General features: G+C 42.1%; 1 protein-coding gene across 1 annotated transcript in view; it reads right to left on the minus strand.

Annotated features, from left to right (window-relative positions):
- Window positions 1-20,756, minus strand: part of SH3D19 (SH3 domain containing 19) — a 130,331-nt gene that overhangs the window by 60,254 nt on the left and 49,321 nt on the right. Inside the window, exon 3 of the mRNA XM_038754956.1 lies at window positions 4,961-5,001. Within this exon, the coding sequence (XP_038610884.1) occupies window positions 4,961-5,001 (41 nt within the window). The remainder of the gene's footprint in view (window positions 1-4,960; window positions 5,002-20,756) is intronic.

A 20,756-nucleotide genomic window follows, 5' to 3' on the forward strand; every position in this document is an offset into this window, starting at 1 on the left:
CTCTCCTGGCTGAGTCCGGACTAAACTTACTCTGACACTGGGCTCCTGGACTCGGCAATGAGACCACCTCTAGATGGGAAGCTCCTAGGGGGCAGGAATCAGACCTACCGACACTACTGTATTGCGCTTTCCCAAGCGCATAGTACAGTGTTCTGCACACAGTAACTTTCAATAAATACCAATGATCGATTGAGGGAACTGAGAATTTTTGGTCTACCTAGAGGACTGCTATGTGATTCCAACTATGGTTTACTAGGAGTTGAACTGGTTTGGTAAATTAGTCTAGAATGCTTTCTTAATAGGGACTATTTGTTAAATATATTTAACAGAGGTTATGTTCATGAACCAATTGAAAGTCCTTGAAATGTTAAAATTTGTTTTGAGGTTAAAGCCAAGTCTAATTTATTGTTTTTGTAATTTCAGTTCAAAAGCATCCTTGGGGTCATATGTTTATGAGCTAAGTGACTCAAAAAGTATGAAGGTATTTGCACCAAGACATCCTTTCAATCAATCAATGATGTTTCTTGAGCGCTTACTGTGTGCAGAGCACTGTACTAAGCACTTGGGAGAGTACAATATAACAGAGTTGGTCGACATGTTCCCTGCCCACAAGGACCTTATGATTTCCTCCTCTAGACTGAAATTTACAATGCTTTCATTTCACTTAAATAACAGTAATAATAATTCATTCATTCATTCATTCAATCGTATTTATTGAGCGCTTACTGTGTGCAGATCACTGTACTAAGCACTTGGGAAGTACATTTTGGCAACATATAGAGACGGTCCCTACCCAACAGTGGGCTCACAGTCTAGAAGACTAATAATAACAATGATGTTATTTGTTAAGCGCTTACCATGTACCAAGCACTGTTTTAAACACTGAGGTAGATATAAGCTAAGACAAGCTAATCAGGTTGAAAACAACAATTTAAACAGTTTTTTCAACTGCTGCCACATGAAGCTCGTTATGGGCAGGGAATGTGTTTGTTTATTGTTATATTTTACCCTCCCAAATGCTTAGTACAGTGCTTTGCACATAGTAAACATTCAATAAATATGACAATGAATGAATTAATGAAGCCCTAAGGTAGGCCCTGGAATTTCACAATTAGTTACCATCTTAGATGCCATACGTATATGCGCACTCGCAAGCATTTCTAAGTCTAAATGGAATGCTTGCTCATGAAATAAATGACGACGATAGTCAGAGCCAGTACCTCACAAACCCAAAGAAGTTGGGAAGCCTTGAGTAGACAGTCAAAACATTCAGCTTGTGTGGGCATATTGGTGCTTCTGTTCAAAAGGTCAGGCCTAGGCCCTGGAGCAAGAATGTCCCAAGAAGCTGCCAGCTTTAAAAGTCAATAACTTGAAAACCAAACTCCGAGGTCACAAGAGTTTCAAAAGTAAATAGGGAAGTAAGTGGGAAGAGGCCATACTGATCAAGCACCCTCTGTAACTGAACCCAAGATGCAGACCCCACAGCAAATTTAGACTACCATTGCTTTTCTCATCCCCACAACTCCCTTCTTGCCTTTTTCCTATTTCAGGTCCTTTGGTAACATTCTTCCTTCATCTCCCTTTCGTTTGTCATTATAGAGTCTATTCTTCTCATAGAAGGACTCTGAGTCATTTATAATGAATTGTCTCAATGCAAGACCATAACAGATGCTGTGACTTGCCTCACTCTCCAGGGAGCTTCACAGTACCAGGGATATATGGCCAAAGCATGTGCATATTGGAAAAAGATGATGGGATAAACTAATTGGAACTATGGATGGATTCAGACAATTGTAAGTTTTGATATATGAAGGTAATTAGATTTCGGGACTATGGACAGGAAGATGGCCAATTTTATTCCATCAGTTTAATTTTTTTTCATTACCTAGACCTGCCTTGATTAATCGACTTTCTACAGGTCATGATCCAACAGAAAAGACTGGTTTTGTTGGGGATGGATGGTGATGAGCTTGGCACTTCCCACTGACTGGCTGGAGTTTCCCCCTAAATCTTGTAGTACAATAAAAATAATAATAATTATGGTATTTGTTAAGTGCTTACTATGTGCCAGCCACTGTACTAAGTGCTGGGGTGGATATAAGCAAACAGGGCAGGGCGTATACCCTGTCCCACATGGGGCTTACAGTCTCAATTACCATTTTACAGATCAGGTAACTGAGACAAAGAGAAGTGAAGTGACTTGCTCAAGGTCACACATCATAATAATGATGGTATTTGATAAGCGCTTACTATGTGCAAAGCACTGTTCTAAGCACTGGGGGGATACAAGATGATCAGGTTGTCCCACGTGGGGCTCACAGTCTTCATCCCCATTTTCCAGATGAGGTAACTGAGGCACAGAGAAGTTAAGTGACTTGCCCAAAGTCACAGAGCTGACAATTGGCAGAGCCGGGATTTGAACCCATAACCACTGACTCCAAAGCCTGGGCTCTTTCCACTGAGCCACGCTGCTTCTCCACACATAATAATAATAATAATGCTGGCATTTATTAAGCACTTACTATGTGCAAAGCACTGTTCTAAGCGCTGGGGAGGTTACAAGGTGATCAGGTTGTCCCATAGGGGGCTCACAGTCTTAATCCCCATTTTTCCAGATGAGGTAACTGAGGCACAGAGAAGTGAAGTGACTTGCCCAAAGTCACACAGCTGACAGGTGGCAGAGCTGGGATTTGAACCCATGATCTCTGACTCCAAAGCCCAGGCTCTTTCCACTGAGCCACGCTGCTTCTCACACATGAAACAAGTGGCAGAGATGGGAGTAGAACCCATGACCTTTTGAATCCTAGGCCCGTGCTCTATCCACTATGTCATGCTACCAACTAACCCATGACTATTATTTTCATTTTACCAATGCTCCAAGGAAATATTGCAGAGGGTTTAGAAAAATCTGATCATCATCAACATCAATCGTATTTATTGAGCGCTTACTGTGTGCAGAGCACTGTACTAAGCGCTTGGGAAGTACAAGTTGGCAATATTTAAGTAGGTTCAAAATCTCCCAGTGGGGTGGGTCTAGTTTAGGATCTCTCCCTTGGCCAAGCCTGATCCCTCAGAGTAGTTTTGGATTTCATTTTCCACCTTGGGGCTCCCAGGCATTCCAGAGTTCCAATGGCCCTCAAAGTCTTGGTTTGGTCTGAATTCTGGAGATACCTCCATGATTCAAGGTCATCACTTTTCTGATTCAAAAGCAAATTCCCTGCAAAATGGCCCTGGACCACTGTGGGTCCCCTCAAAGGTCACTGCAGTCCTTGAGGCAGTTTGAGGGTGGAGCGGAGAGAAGTAGCCAGAATTCAACTTCAAATTCAACTGTTCAAACTCCTATTCTCTTTTCTCTGACAAGAACCACAGACAATAACATATTACCAATAGAACCAATGCAAATTAACAACCCCAAATTTTATTACTAATAATAATGGTATTTGTTAAGCACTTTCTATGTGCCAGGTACTGTACTAAGTGCTGGGGGTGATTCAAGCAATTTTGGTTCCTAGGCAACTTCCCATCCCCAACTTGCAAAACGTGGTTAGCCAGTGTGTGCCTGGGAGCTCCCAAGTGAAATGCCTTCCAGAAGGACCAGAAAGGAAGCATGGCTTCCCTCCATGAATAGGGGCTGTAACTTTTTTTTATTTTTATTATTATGATATTTGTTGAGCACTTACTATGTGCCAGGCACTGTTCTAAGCACTGGGGTAGATACAAGTAAATCAGGATGGACACAGTCCACGTCCCACATGGGGCTCACAGTCTTCATCCCCATTTTCACAGATGAGGGAACTGAGGCACAGAGAAGCCAAGTGCTTGCCCAATGTCACCCATATGGCAGGTGGCAGAGCCGGGACTAGAACCCAGGTCCTTGCTACCGTCTTCCTTTTCTGCAGGCCGTGATGTTGGGTAAAACTGGAACTGGTAACAAAGAGTTTTTCATCCCCTCGTATCTGAATTCCCTTGACCATCCTCTCAATCTCCTCCCTACTCAGGGATCCTGAACAAGAAGGGTAAAAGAATGGAGACCATGTTCTCAAAATGACAGCTGGGAACACTGAGAAAGAAAAGGCTTATGTAGCAAATTCCTCCCTCACATTTTCCCAGATCCTTAGGGTCATAATAAACACCATATAAGAGTGGAACTGAAAATATGCTGCATACTTCAAGTGGGAGGTGGCTTCCAAACTCCCATGCTCAGTACATAAAATACAATAGCACTGAGTAAGTAATAGTCTACTCCTTTATGACGGGCTGTCTGCCTCCTATTTAGCAAAAAGACCTTCAAATACAGTATTGTATCTCCTCTGAAAAAATAAAGAGTTGAAACCTAATAATACAAAGAATATGTCAAAGCTTCAATTAAAGACAGCAGAAGAAAAAGAAATAAAATGCCAAAGGTAGACAGTCATTCTAGAAGGGATTGCAATTTATGGTGATTTTCATGTAAAAGAACAGAGGACAGTGTTTATGTGTTGCTAGACGCACAAGAATAAATTGTGGGCATTAAAGAGATGTATTACAGATGGATGAGAACTAAAAGAGGGAAGGACAAAACATTAAAAAAAGATATAATGTTATACATCCATTTCCCTCACCCATAAGCCCTCTAAAGACAGGGCTAAGCCAAAACAATAGATTCAGCTGAAAGAAAAAAAAAACTTACAATAATCCAGCACTTCAAATAAAATTTTTTACAAATATTATATAAAGCTGGTTTAGCAAATGAAAGGAAGTCTAAAATGAAGGATAAGAAACTGATCCAGTCTGAAAAATGATTAATGACTTCATAGGCACTTAGTACAGTGCTCTGCACATAGTAAATGCTCAATAAATACTATTGATTGACTGATATAAGCTTCTCTGTTCAGCCACTTCTACTCACAAAATACAAGTACTTTGTAGAAACTAATGGTAACACTTTGCTATTCTATTCAAGGGTGAAAAACAGACTTACTTCTCTTGATGGCAGCTTTAATGGATGACAAGCGTCCTTGGCTTGAAAAGAGACAGAAAAATAAAACTGTAAGTATAACAGTAATCTATTCACAAATATCAATTATTTCCTGCAAAATTCACATGCCACACAACAGATGAAATGTCTTTAACCATCCTCCCTGTCTGACTTGCAAAACCCAAAAGAAAGAGCTACGTTGGATTTTGATTCTGAGATGGTTTTTAGGGAGAACAGGAAGGCAAAACAAATGCAGACATTGCAGTACTACCATACTTTTCTTCAAACTGCTGACCTATCCACCCACACCCTGTATCTCCTAATGAAAATCAGGACATCAATTGAGAATTGTACAGCAATGACAATCTACATGTTTTCCCAAACTCTGTTTTCCCACACTGTCTTCTTCTAGGTTGGGTGTTCAAATTCCTATTCTCTTTTCTCTGACAAGAACCACAGACAATAACATATTACCAATAGAACCCAGGCAAATTAACAACCCCAAATTTTATTACTAATAATAATGGTATTTGTTAAGCACTTTCTATGTGCCAGGTACTGTACTAAGTGTACTAATTCAAGCAAATTGAGTTGAACACAGTCCTTGTCCCATGTGGGGCTCGCATTCTTAATCCCCATTTTTCAGATGAGGTAACTGAGACACAGAGGAAGTGAAGTGACTTGCCCAAGGTCACAGAGCAGACAAGTGGCGGAGCCAGGATTAGAACTCACATCCTCTGACTCCCAAACCCATGCTCTTTCCATCCAGCGCTTAGAACAGTGCTTTGCACATAGTAAGCACTTAACAAATGCCATTATTATTATTATTAAGCCACGCTGCTTCTCCTCATGACCGTCTGATTCCCAGGCCCGTGTTCCATCCACTACAGCATGTGCTTCTAAACAGTTGAAAGGCTCCATCAAAACTGAGAGAGAAGGAGCAGGAAGAGGAAAGACATTAGTTTATTGATAATAATAATAATCATGGTATTTGTTAAGGGCTTACTACGTGCCAAGCACTGGCGTAGATACAAGATAATCAGGTTGCCCCACGTGGGACTCACAGTCTTAATCCCCATTTTAAGATGAGGTAATTGAGGCACAGAGAAGTGGGTTGCCCAAGGTCACACATCAGACAAGTGGCAGAGCCAGGATTAGAACTCACATCCTCCGACCCCCAAGCCCGTGCTCTTTCAATTAAGCCTCACTGCTTCTCCCCTCTCTAGATTGCAAGCTCCTTTTGGGCAGGGATCATTTCTACCAACTACACTGTACTGTACTCCCCCAAGTGCCTAGTACAGTACTTGGCACATGGTAAGCACTCAATAAATTCCATCGATGGATTGCTTGGAAGGAGAGAAAGGGGTGGTGGCAAATATGGCAGGGCGGTACCCTTATGGACCTCAGTGGGAGCTGCAACTGGGGCAATTTCAGCTGTAGTGAAGAATACAAGAACCACACAGTGCCAGCAGCAAGACCCGGGTGGAAGCAGTGGTAGCCACTGCCAGAACAGACTAGCCCCGAGGACCACGGAGGTTGGCATGGGAGAGACCTACCTGTGGGGAGGCCTGGTTTTGAGAGACCTTCCTCTTAGATCAAGCTGAGTTCAGGATTTTTTAGCAGTGGTTTAGAAAATGACATATTCCTGGGAATTTGCTGACACAAGTGAAGATGAACAAAATTAAAGCTCTGCTTGGCTGCTAAATCACCGGTTTTCTCAGAAAGAATGAATGAGACTTTTGATGTTTTCTACCGATTGGATTTACAGGAAACCGGACAAATCCTTATTGCTGATACTTGGGTGAGAGCCGTGCAAGGATGTGAGAACAACATCTGTTCACTTTAAAAGGTGAGGAACTTCTTCAACAAGATAGACTAAATCCCCAGGAGGCGGTGAAGATAAGCTCAAAGAAATCTCACATATAGAGAGAAGCAAAACACCTTTATCTAATGCCATATATGTTTCCGGCAGTAGAAAACCAAGTTCCTCAGTGACAATATCCTCTGAAGAACAGTTTTGGGTTTTTTCAGAATAAAAAAAATCCAGTGCCAGATGATTACACAGCTCTTTTTTTATAACAGGAAGAGGTATAAAAATGAAGGCTTTTGGATTTGCATAACTGAGAAAACAAATAATAATAATAATAGTAATAATAGTTTTTGTTAAGCGCTTACTACATGTCAGGCACTATTCTGAGTGTTGGGTTAGATACAAGATAATCTGGTTGAATATTGTCCCTGCCCCACAAGGGGCCCACAGTCTTAATCCCCATTTTACAGAAGAGGCAACCGAGGCAAGGAGAAGTGAAGTGACTTGTCCAAGGTCACACAGCAGACACGTGGCAGAGCCAGAATTAGAACTAACCTATTGGGACAAAAGCCCAAGAAGGTCATAGGGATGCAAAAACATTTTGAGTGTTGGGCAGTGAACCCCAGAATAAGAACACTAGGCCAGTTCTGATATCACTTGGGTAAGACTCGATCTTTCCTGAGATATCACCTAGGTTCTGCCCCGCCTTCACTCATTCATTCATATCTGCATCAATTTGTGTTTTTTTGAATTTCTGCGGTGTGTGTACCACTGAACAAAATACTTAGGAGAGAAAAGTATAAGAATAAGACAGGGTCCTTGCTCTCGAGGAGCTAATAATTTAATAGGTACACAAAAATCGGGTACCTTCTCTAGAAACAAGAAAAAAGACAGAACCAGTGACAACAAGAAGAGGATGGAAAAATATATGAATTGAGTAAAATCAGTTGTCCTACTATACACAGGTTATGTTTTTGAAGGAGCAGGGAATGCGTCTGTTCATTGTTGTATTGTACTCTCCCAAGTGCTTAGTACAGTGCTCTGGACACAGTAAACGCTCAGTAAATATGACTGAATGAATGAACAAAAATGTTTTTGTAGCAGATGTCCCCATGCTGAACATCATGCACATGATGTTTCTTCCAACACTGATCATCTTCTATCCAGGTAAATGCACTTTGTCAGAAAAACACTGCTGAATTTCCTAACAGCTTTATAGCTAAGATCTGAAGTGAAAACACATGTTCTGGAAGAACTGTGTGCACAGAAACTGATACATACCTAGGCACTAAATGTGACTGCCAGGATTAAAAGATGAACAGACGTGGAAAGTATCTGGGGAATGCCCACGGAGAGGGTGGGTTTCAGGAGGATGGGGGAAGGCTGGGGACTACCTTGCTGTAGAAAAAGCCCAGAATCCAGAGGTAATTTGGTGTCAGACCAGGAATTTAGAGGCCCAGAAGTGTTGTTGGCCTTTATTTAAAGTTCCAATAAAGTAGCCCTCTGAGTCTTGCTGTAACAATTAAAATCTTCGCAAATGTGGCAATAACACCAGAAATTGTGATTTCCAAAGAGAAATCATCCCTCTGCTTCTGTGCCAGAGTCAGCACACCTAGTTCAGGGACTCTTCAGACTTAAAATAGAACCCTACCCACCTCCGGGCCGGACATGGCAGCACCTCAAAGGCTCCCAGTTCTGCTGACATTGGAAATGTGGGGCTGGGAAGGGGGATCGAGGACAGCGGGGAAGGAAGTAGAAAAGGAAACACGATGGCAATAAGGAAGCAAGCAACATAAACATACAAAATGACAATTTTGACAAAGCTTTTTTCCCCCCACTTGCGATGGATTTCTGAGAGATTAGGAATGTGGGGGCATGAGGAAAATATGACTTCAAAGGGCTTTCCCATCAACTGCTGCATCTTGCTATCACTGCATTCTTAGAAAAAAGATGGGTGACAGAGGAAGTCAGAACCCAGAGAGATTAATAAATAATCAATTAATGGTATTTGAGTGCTGTGTGCAGGGCGTTTAAGCCCTTGGGAGAGTACAATACAGAAGAGTTGGTAGACATGATCCCTATCCACAAAGAGCTTGCAATCCAGAGGGAGAGGCAGACATTAAAATAAATTTTAAACATATACTAAGTGCTGTGGTGCTGAGAGTGGGGTGAATATCAAGTGCTTAGAGGGTAAAGATCACTACCCTGTATAAGTGATGCAGAAGGGGCAGGAAGAAGGAAAAAATGGGCTTAGGCACTGAAGGCCTCTTGGAGGGGGTGTGATTTTTAATAAGGTGGAGGTTCTTGAGGAGTGGAGAAATACGGACTGAAAGGTTTTATAGAACAATCATCTGGGAGGCAGAGTTAAGAAAAGTCTGAAGGGGGAGAGGCAGGAAGCAGGGAGGTCAGCAAGGAGGCTGATGTAGTAGGCAAGGTAGGAACTTATAAGTGCTTGAATTAGTATGGTAGCAGCTTGGCTGGAAGGAAACAGTAGAGTCTAGAGATATTGCAAAGGTAGAAATGACAGAATTTAGTGACAGACTGAAACATGTGGGTTGAGAGAGATGATTTGAGGAAAATGTCAAGGTTATGGGCTTGTGAGATAGGGAAGGCGGTGGTGCTATCTACAGCAATGAGGAAGATAAGGGGAGGACAGGGTTAGGATGGAAAGATGAGGACTTCTCTTTTGGACATGTTAAGGTATTGATTGCACAGTGAATTTAAGAAATCCTAAAGGCAAGAGGAAATGTGAGACTGCAGAGGAGAAAGGTCAGGGCTGGAGAGGTCGATTTTGGAATTATCCATGTAGACAAGGCAGTTGAAGCTGTGGGAGTAAATGAGTTCTCCATGGGAGCAAATACAGATGGAGACCTAGAAAAGAGCCTTGAGGGCCTCCCATTGTTAGAGGTTAAGTGTCTCTTCCAATGTCACACAGTGGATCAAAACCAGAATCCAAATTTCTTGACAGATAGAAAATGTCCTTTCCAGTAGAGTCCTGTTGAATTGGCCACAACTGTTAGCAGAGTGCAGTTCTTCGCTCCCAGGCTGAACTCAGGTTTTAAAGGGGTAAGTGAGGGTGAGAGGAGAACAAAGGGTTTATCTTTGTGCCATTGTGTTCTGATCCCTGTTTTCCACCCCTAGTATCTATTTCCTTTATCTTTAGCAGGTTAAAAAAAATAAAATAAAAGAATTGGTGATTATTTTGCAATTACCTGTAAGGCCAGAATTATAATTGAGGGGAAAATGACTCAGAAAGTGTATGTACGGAGAAAAATCTTTACCTCTCAAATCCCAAAATAACGGAACAAAGAAAAAATGATTCTCAACAAACTGGCGTCCCACTGTTGAGAAGCCAAGAGAAACACTGAAAATGTGTTAAAGGTTGCAAATTTGGTGAGGTTTAATCTAGTTTTTTTTTTTACTATTTTACTAGAGATGCTACCAAGAATCAAAAATGACAAATATTAACTTCACTTCTCCTTTCTACTCTCCAGTTGAGATGCTGAAAGCAGCAGGAGGAAAAACAGGAGATGCCAAAGGGATTTGGATATTTAATCCACAATCCACTTGCCATCCTAAATTAGAGAGAATGGTTAAAAATTTGCCCAAAGAGTTCTGGTTTTTCCAGTTTATGTTAAAATTAGGAAGCCAACAGGAGGAGCTATTTAACTTAAACGTTAGTGGAAATAATAAGCTACCTGTGGGAGGGAAAGTGTCATTAATTCTGTGGTATTGTATTCTCCCAATTGCTTAGTAGAACGCTGGGCAGACTGTAAGGGCTTAATAAATACCACTGACATTGAAATAGGAAAGCCTGGTGAAAAACAGCACAGATGAAAGGAAATACAGCAGAGTCAACCTTCACACTCTGGTAAATTTTAACTGGAAAAATCACCTGAGTGTATGCTCTAGTCAGTGTAGGCATACATACCAATCCAGTCTAATACTAACTCTGACCCTGGAAAAAACCTTTATGGCCTCCTCTAGTGCAGTCTGTTTCCTCATCAAAGCTGACTGCAGGCTTTTACATTATCCTGTCATAGCGTTTGTACTGCATATATATTTAGCACTGGTTTGTGATTTACGCTTGTACCTGTCAATTTTTCTAATTCCACAGGTGTTGCTCCTGACCACTTTTTCCTTAAAGTTGGAATTTTCCCCTTCAGAAAGGGGGCAGATAAAGTTAAATTAACTAAGGATCCTTATAATTTATTTCTTATGATAAACTGACTACAACCCCAAATTAGGTCACTTAGGAAAATCTAACCTCTTTCAGTTTTTGGATGAAGTCTCATTTAATTAGAAGAAAATGGGTTCCCTTTAAGCAGAGTAAGCACTGATGCATTTTAAAAATTATACTCATTTCTTTCAGTAACTCCCCCATTTCCCCCATCACTGTAGATAACACCACTATCTTCCCTCTCTCACAAGCCTGTAACCTTGGCATTATCATTTTTTATGGTATTTGTCAAGCTATATGCCACGCACTGTACTAAGTGCTGGGGTTAGATACAAGTTAATCAGGTTGAACACAGTCCATGTCCCACATGGGGCTCACAGTCTTAATCTCCATTTTACAATGAGGTATCTGAGGCACACAGAAGTGATTTTCCCAAGGTCACACAGCAGACAAGTGGTGGGCCTGGAATTAAAAACCAGGTCCTTCTGGCTCTGTGGTCCACGATCTGGCCACTAGGCCACATTGCTTTGACTCATCTTTCATATTCAATCTGTCACTAAATCCTGTTGCTTTTACCTTCACAACATTGCTAAAAATCTGCCTTCTCCTCTCCGTTCAACCTGCTTCTACGTTAATTCAAGCACTTATCATATCCAGCCTTGACTTCTGCATCAACTTCCTTGCTGACCTCCCTTGTATCCTGTTTCTCCCCCATTCCAGGCCAGACTTAACTCTGCTCCCAGATCATTTTTCTAAAAAACTGCCCAGCCCACATCTCCCCACTCCTCAAGAAACTCCAGTGGTTGCCCACCAACCTCCCCATCAAAACAGAAATTCCTTTCAAATGTCTTTAAGGCACCTCAATCAGATCACCCCCTCCTACCTTACATTACTGCTTTACTACATCCCAATTTACCAACTTCGCTCCTCTAACCCCACCTACTCACCTACTCCCTCAATCTTGTCTATGTTGCTGTCAACCCCTTGACCAAGTCCTGTTTCTGGCCAGGAACTCCCTCCCCTTTCCTATATAACAGTCCACCACTCTCCCCTCCTTCAAAACCTTATTAAAATCACATCTCCAAGAGGCCTTCCCCAACTAAGCCCTCTCCTTCGTGTTGCCCATGTACTTGGATCTGTACCCTCTAAGTACTTGATACTCCCCCCACACTCCACCCCACAGCTCTTATGTGTATATATATATATATATATATATATATATATATATATATAGCCATAATTTATTTTAATGTCTCTCTCTCCTCCCCAGACTGTAAGCTCTTTGTGGGCAGGGAATGTGTCTACCAACTCTATTGTACTCTCCCAAGTACTTTAATACAGTGCTCTGCCCAAAGTGCTCATTTAAATATGACTGATTAATCAGTTTTGCAAGCCAGCAAATGCCAAGATTGTGTCTGTTTAATTTACTCTGAACATTAGTATAGTACAGTGACCATAAAATGATCATTATTTTTTTGAAGACTATGGTTCTTCTTAAATACTGAATTATTTCATGGGACAACAAACCAACATCTTACTTTTATTCCCTTTTCATGAAAAGGCGATTTCATTTTCAACGTTTACTCACGTCTGGGTCTAAAATCTGCTTTCATGCCCAGAAATGAGTAACAAAAAGCAGTAGCATTAAACAAAATTAAATGCTCATGCTTATCATCCAATGTTAACTGACAGGTGTGGGTTATAAACTGTGCAGAAAGTAAAAACAAGTCAAAGAATATTCTGCCATGGACGCAATTAAAAATACATGTATAAAAATCTTCATTAGGTTCTGTAGAGTCCGATGTAACACACTGTTTTTGGGGGGGAAAAGGGAAAATCAAAGCACTGAAGTAGTAAATGTTCTTATAGTTGTAAGCAGTTATAAAACACAAAAAAACACTCCAACAGTTCCAGAGATCTAATGAGCTTTCTCAGCCTGGAGGACTGGCGAGGATGACTGTTTTTTCTGAGAGAATACCATGATTTACGGTATAGAGAATGAGGGAGTTATTGTGATAGTACTATAATGACTTTTCACTGCAATAAACACACAAAAATCAAGTTCCTGGGTGCCTTAAATCAACAAACCTCACTGAATTTTCTGGGAATAAGGTACAGTTCATTCATTCACTGCATCGTTTGGTGGAGGCTCACACACAAGATATGGGCATTAATATTATAAGTTCCAGATGAAAAATCAGAAAGTCTATAAAGCATTCATTCTGCCTATCCCCTGAGAAACACACCCGCTGCAGTCATTGTTTTTAGTGACTGGATAAATCATACTTCACATTAAATCATTTGGCAGACTCCAACAATGAAGTCTTAGAGTAGAGTGGGATCCAAGGACCTGAAACATTAGGGAAATGGTGGAAGTCAGGTACAAAGTGGGAGATCCATGTTAAGGAGAGAAGAAATCCCAGTTTATAGGTGGATCATACTGATTTGGGGAGTTTTGTCCTGTATTCTGAGAAGCTGAACACGGGATCCGTTCAGGACTCTATGCTGGGGGGAAAGGGGACTGGATTAAATGCCTCAGTGGTAGCAGTGACCAGTGTTGCTGATGGTGAAGGATGCTTCTCCCCTTTTTTAGTGGCAGCAGTAGCAACCACTGACATGGCTTAACTGGCTTTTCCAGGCTGGTGAGGGAGGTTTCCAAAGCAACCTGAAAAATGCCATTAGCCATGATGGAAATGGTCACCTGACTGGCCCAGAACCAGCCTTTCCAGGTTGGTGAGACATGGAAATTACCACTGAGCTCCAGCTGCCCAAAAACCCACAGTTACCCCGGCACTTGCTGGCGGGTTCTAGGGCCCGGCTCCAGGATTGGCTGCTGCTCCAGGCCGGGACATGGGAAGATCTAGGAAGCAGCGGAGGTGGGAAGCAGGGGAGAGGTGAAGTGAACCAGTCTCTTCCAGTGGCCTTGCCCCAGTCTGCTCCTGTAGGCCTCTGCTTCCCAGGCATCTTGGTTTGGTGTCATCTACCGCAGCCAGAACTTTATGGGGATAATAATAATAATAATAATGGTATTTATTAAGCGCTTACTATGTGCAAAGCACTGTTCTAAGCGCTGGGGAGGTTACAAGGTGATCAGGTTTTCCCACATGGTGCTCACAGTCTTAATCCCCATTTTACAGATGAGGTAACTGAGGCACAGAGAAGTTAAGTGACTTGCCCGAAGTTACACAGCTGACAACTGGTGGAGCCGGGATTCGAACCCATGACCTCTGACTCCAAAGCCCGTGCTCTCTCCACTGAGCCACGCTGCTTCTCTGACCCCGCGGCCAGCAGCAACTCCAAGAGCAGCATCCATGCCTGGGGAGAACTGCCTCCATGACGGAAGAAAACCAAGGTTCAGACACAGCCATGTTGCCTCACTCAAGCACCTCCATTTAAAATTCCCCAGATGAGTACCGTGTGTTGCACCTCTTTCCCTTTCCGTCTTTCTGCCTCCCTTTCCTACTTTTTCTCCCTAATAATCTTGGATCATTAGCCCAATCAATCAATCAATGGAATTTATCAAGCACTTTCTCTGTGCAAATCACGACAGTAAGTGCTTGGGAGAATTACAGTAGAGTTAGTAGAAAAGAACCCTGCCCTTGAGAAGCCAACTGTCTAGCGGGGAGACTTACATTAAAATAAATTACGGTTAGGGGAAGCAACCAGAAATAAAGATATGTACATAAGTGTTGTGAAGATAGAAGATGGGGTAAGAGTTTACGGGGTACAGACTCAAGCAAGTAGGTGATTCATTGGGTGGGGGGGGGGGAGGAGAGAGGAATGGGAGATTAGTCAAGGAAGACTTCCTCGAAGAAATGTGATTTTAATAGGATTAAAATTCTCCCCACCCCCCTGGGAAACCACTCCCTCTGTCCCACTTTGCGAGTCAGAAAGTAGAGTCACCATGTTGCTCTCATCAACTAACATAACTTGTTTTTTAGCCCAACTTCTAACTGGCCCTTTGGAGATACTTCTACAAACCAGACTGGCCGTATTACTGAAACAAAATTACCATAGCCCAACTTTGCAAATATATACCCCCAAAATCACCCATAATTGGCAAAAGCTATGTGAAATAAATGAAATCAGCATGTTTTCCCTACACATTTTAGGAATCCTTTCAATTTAGGTAAGTGGCTATTTGCAAAGTTGCTTCCTCCAGGTTATCTCAAAATACACAGCTCCCAGATAACTGCTCCAAAATATAACAAAATGCCTGCAGGAGCAGAGGAGTTAACCCTAAGAATATCCTGACAAATTAACGAGACAGGCTTGAGAAACTCTTTCCCAGGGATCTTTGGTAGAACAGATTCCTTCCTGTCCAGGATGGCGGTGGTGCATCCTGACTAGAGGTAGGACCCAGAACCAGCATGTTTTTTTCTCTCTATTAACTTAACATTTGCATGATCTTGTATCTACTCCAGTGCTTAGTACAGTACTTGACAATAAATACCATAATTATTATCAGCTCAGACATTTGCCAGCAACAAGAACCATGAAACACATTCTTTTCTGATCACTGTGGCTAGACTGATTAGGCTCCAAATCCATGGCAACAAAAGTATTTAAAAAGTCTCCCAAACACTCACAAAACCTACATTGAAAGCAACTCTGTTGAGGCACATCTGAACCATTCAGCCACACCTTATTTTCAAAGTATATAATTTGTAACATTGATTTAAAAAGAAAGTTAACTATAGAGAAATCATAAAAAGGGATAAAAAATACTCCCTCCTCAAAGCTTGTTCTTCCCAAAACTATTTATGGATGATTTTCTATGAAAACAGAAAAAAGGATGATTTTTCTCTGGCCTAAACACGAAAACATTCTCAGCGGCAACTCTGCATGAAGTTGTTTCTTAGCCCTCAATTTGGGCTTCCACAATAGGAACAAAAATTGGCTGATGGAGTAAGGGTCCCGGGAGAAAGCAGAGTTGATATTTGGGCTTCATGGAGTGTGGACACAGGTGGCAGATCCTCCAGCTCAATTCAATTTGGTTTTTCAAGGACTCTGACCATTCACTGGTGTGCTGAGCTCCACGGTTAGTCCTCTAATGGTATTGTATTTGGAAGGCTGGGTTAATTCCCTAGATCTCCAGAGCCACTGAAGGCACCATAGGGCTTGAGGAGTCCTGATTCTAAGCAATCAATATGCTACTTGGGATGCACAAAGAGGTGACCAGATAATAATGCTGGATTTGTACATATTTATTACTCTATTTATTTATTTATTTATTTTACTTGTACATATCTATTCTATTTATTTTATTTTGTTAGTATGTTTGGTTTTGTTCTCTGTCTCCCCCTTTTAGACTGTGAGCCCACTGTTGGGTAGGGACTGTCTCTATATGTTGCCAATTTGTACTTCCCAAGCGGTTAGTACAGTGCTCTGCACACAGTAAGCGCTCAATAAATACGATTGATGATGATGATGATGGGCAGTGGGATCATCAACGGAGTTCAGAAAGGACACCTCCTGTGCCCCTTCATCCTCACTCCAAAATGGTGCCAAAAACCATCAGGGATAAGTGGGAGAGTTCCACATCGGAACAGGGAGTAGCATCCCTGAACACAATGCTGGAAGCGCAAGAGGATGGGGGAGGAAGAACTGATGTCCTCCCATTCCCTCCGCTATGCACGTTTCAACAGGATGTATGTTGTAGTTCTGGAACACTGAAATAAAACTTGGATGACCACCACGGACAATCAAATTACAGTTGGTGACTAAACAGAAGTTTTTAGAGAAGCAGTGTGGCTCAGTGGAAAGAGCACGGGTTTTGGAGTCAGAGGTCACGGGTTCAAATCCCGGCTCTGCCAATTGTCAGCTGTGTGACTTTGGGCAAGTCACTTAACTTCTCTGCGCCTCAGTTACCTCATCTGTAAAATGGGGATTAAGACTGTGAGTCCCTTCCCCACCATGGAACAACCTGATCACCTTGTAACCTCCCCAGCACTTAGAACAGTGCTTTGCATATAGTAAGCACTTAATAAATGCCATCATTATTTATGTATTGGCTTATCAGGAACCATCTACTGGAAACTCATTTGGGTTGTCAACCTTCGAATTTCTTGAAAACGTACTTCTGTAAATATTTTTGTTTGCCTCTCCCAGTTAGAGCGTAAGCTCCTTTTGGACAGAGACCATGTCATTTTGTTATCTTCTTTCCCCAGTAACCTAGGACAAGTGGGTACTCAATAAATGATATCACTACTACGACTCCCTGAAGATGCTGTTACTCGAGGCTGACAGCATTTCTAAACGTTCAGCTGTGGCATAAATGAAGGCAGAGAACTGAGGAATTTCTAAGCGCTGAATTTCACAATAAAGAACATGAGAACCAGGAGCAGCCCCTATTGGTCCACTGCTGGGAAGTAGCTGGCGGAATATGGAGTGTGGAGAGACATAAATGAAGTGCAGGAGATGAGGAGAGCAGTAGGGGTTTCTCAGGCCCACCAGCAGGTCTTAGGTCTCACGACCTGAATACGTCAGTGACAGCTGTCTCTGGGACAGGACAGAGACTCCTCTCCTTTATCCTAGACACCCTATGCATCACAGAGTGTTTCTGATTACTGTCTTGCCATAGGAACAAGTAGACCCTACATGGTTAGCATCCAAGCTGGTCAGGAAGGCGTTGCAGAGAAGAAACAGTGTCTCTATTTTCTTAAACTTCTTGCTTTCCCACAAGATAATACATGGGGGCAGAATCTAATGGAGATAAAAATGGATGTACAGAGAACAGCTTTGGAATATTTCTTAAACCGCGGTATCAGAGCACGACAAGTCAAGCAGAGCAACACAAATAGGACACAACTTAATAGGGAGAGGGAACTGATCCTGAAAAAGATGGATGAAAAGTTCTATGGCAGAGTCCTCACAAAGCTTATCACTCATCATAACCCGACTGGTTTACAGCATCAGCACCCTTTCTGATCTCCCGACCTCCTGTCTCTCCCCACTTCAGTCTATACTTAACTCTGCTGCCTGGATTATCTTTGTACAGAAACATTCTGGGCATGTCACCCCCCTTCTCAAAAATCTCCAGTGGTTGCCTATCAACTTCCATATCAAGCAAAAACTCTTCACTGTTGGCTTCAAAGCTCTCCATCATCTTGTGTCTTCCTACCTCACCTCCCTTCTCGCCTTCTACAGCCCAGCCCACACACTCCACTCCACTTGTGCTAACCTTCTCACAGAGCCTCGTTCTCATCTGTCCCACCATCGATCCCTGGCCCATGTCCTACCTCTGGCCTGGAATGCCCTCCCTCCTCAAATCCACCAAACTAGCACACTTTCCTCCTTTAAAGCCCTACTGAAAGCTCACTTTCTCCAGGAGGCCTTCTCAGACTAAGCCACCCTTTTCCTCTGCTCTCCCGCCCCTCCCCATCGCCCCCACTGCCCCACAGCACTTATATACATTATACATCATATACATTATATATATATATAATATTACATTGTATACAATATGTATACATTATAAATATATGTACATATTTATAATTGTTTATTCATACTAATGATGTGTATATATCTATAATTCTATTTATTTACATTGATGCTATTGATGCCTGTTTACTTGTTTTGATGTCTATCTCTCCCTTCTAGACTGTGGGCCCATTGTGGGCAGGGATTGTCTCTCTCTGTCATTGAATTGTACTTTCCAAGGGCTTAGTACGGTGCTCTGCACAGAGTAAGCGCTCAAAAAATATGATTGAATGAATGAATGAATCAATCTCCCTCACCTCAACTTGGTCAAAACTGAACACCTCATCTTCCCACCCAAACACTCTCTTCCCTGGCGCATCACTCTCGACAACACCATCATCCTCCCCACCTCCCACAAGCCCATAACTTTGGCATTATCCTTAACTCCTCGCTCTCCTTCAACCCTCATATTGTCAGTCCCCAGATCCTGCTGGTTCTATCTTCGCAACATTCCAGAATCCATCCTCTCTGCTCCATCCCAACTGCTAACCACTCTGGTCCAGGCTCTTGCATCTTGTCTCGCTTACTGCATCAGCATCCTTGCTGACCTCTCTGCCTCCAGCTTCTCTCCTCTCCAGTTCATACTTCTTTTCTGCCCATACCATTTTTCTAAACAACTTATTCCATATGCTGATCCACACCTGAAAAACCTCCAATTGCTACCCATCCATCTTCACATCAAGCAGAAACTCTTCAACGTTGACTTTATGGCACTCAATCAGCTAGTCCCCCAACCTAGCCTCACTCTTCTCCCATTACAACCCTGTCAACGCACTTACCTTCCGCTCGTCTCTTGCCAACAACCCTCCCTCATGCCTTCCCCTTCATTTACGACACATCATCACTCTCCCCATCTTCAAAGCCCTACTAAAATTCCATCTTCTCCAAGAAGCCTTCCCTTTTAAATCTCTCATCATCTCACTCTATTTTCCCTCCCTACTGTGTTACCTAGGCACTTGAGTCTGTACTCCCTAAACACTTTGGTACTCACCCTGACCCCATAAAGTTTATGTGTGTATCTTCAATATCAGTTGCTTCTCATACTTGTAATTTACTTTAATAACTGTCTCCCACACTGGTGCTTGTAGAATGCCCTGTACATAGTAAGTGTTCAATAAATACTACTGATTGAGCTCCCTGTTACTGTCCACTAACCAAAGCAAAATTCACTCTCCAACTCCTTCTCAAAGAATGGCATGCTTAAAACCGGTTTGGCACAATTTAGTCTTATGGGCATTGGGACACAAAGGCAGTCAGGTGTTCATGCTCTCACACTTCACTTGATCATTCCTTCTGTATCTAGTGTCTTCCCATAAAGAAAAAGCTTACATTTGCCGCCTAAAGACACACCCCAGTACACCCTTTTATGTAATGAGAATCTTACTGGCTGTGAATCAACTTGTGAACTGGAACTGAGGCATCGTCATTTTATCAAAAGGCTTTCCAAGTACAACAGAGAGATTCTCTTATTAATCCTACAGCCTCCAGAGAAGGTGTCTAAGAGGCAAATATTATTAATGCAGCCCCAGGTTATAGACAGAAAATCTGGGGTTTGACTTTCTTAGTCTGGGACTCTTAGATATCTTGATTCTTAATGCAATGCTGTAACCACTAAATTCAGGGTTGAAATTTTCTTTAAAAATGATATTTATTATGAGCTTACGACGTGTCAAGCACTGTTTTTAAGTGCTGGAGAAGACATAAGTTGGATACAGTCCCTGTATCACATGGGGCTCAAGGGCCCCGCCTGATGAGGAAGGACTGGAGTATCCAAATGGGAATTTCGGATTTTCCAGCTGAGATGGGGAGCATGTGTTAGAAAGGGTTGCCCAACAACAAGAAATTCCAAATTTTTAATAATTATCCTACAATTTTGATTCTTTTTAATTTGCAAAAAAGTGTGTTCTCGGTATCAATTACTATCAGAGCTTAATCTATTTAAACTGAAAATGATGTGAGGTCATTGTAAAATCCAGGTTAGCTCTAAAGTACTAGACTGTAAGTTCGTTGTAGGGAGGGGATGTATTTGTTATACTGTACTCTCCCAGGGCTTAGTACAGTGCCCTGCACACAGTAAGTGCTCAATAAATATAACTGACTAAAAGAAAGAAAGAAGCAAAATGGATACCCTGCATCTACCACATACCAACAGTTCACAGAGATGATGCTGACAATGGCAGCCGCGGTTGGCAGGGTTTCTTAGTCCTCTGAATACATGATATTGCTTTCTATTTTACTCTCATGATACTTTTGAAAACATGTATTTGGATGGAGAAAACACATGATTTTTTAATCTTCTTGGCCCTAGCACACTACTACTCTTT

This window comes from Tachyglossus aculeatus, chromosome 12 (genome assembly GCF_015852505.1).
Source record: "Tachyglossus aculeatus isolate mTacAcu1 chromosome 12, mTacAcu1.pri, whole genome shotgun sequence".
NCBI lineage: Eukaryota > Metazoa > Chordata > Mammalia > Monotremata > Tachyglossidae > Tachyglossus > Tachyglossus aculeatus.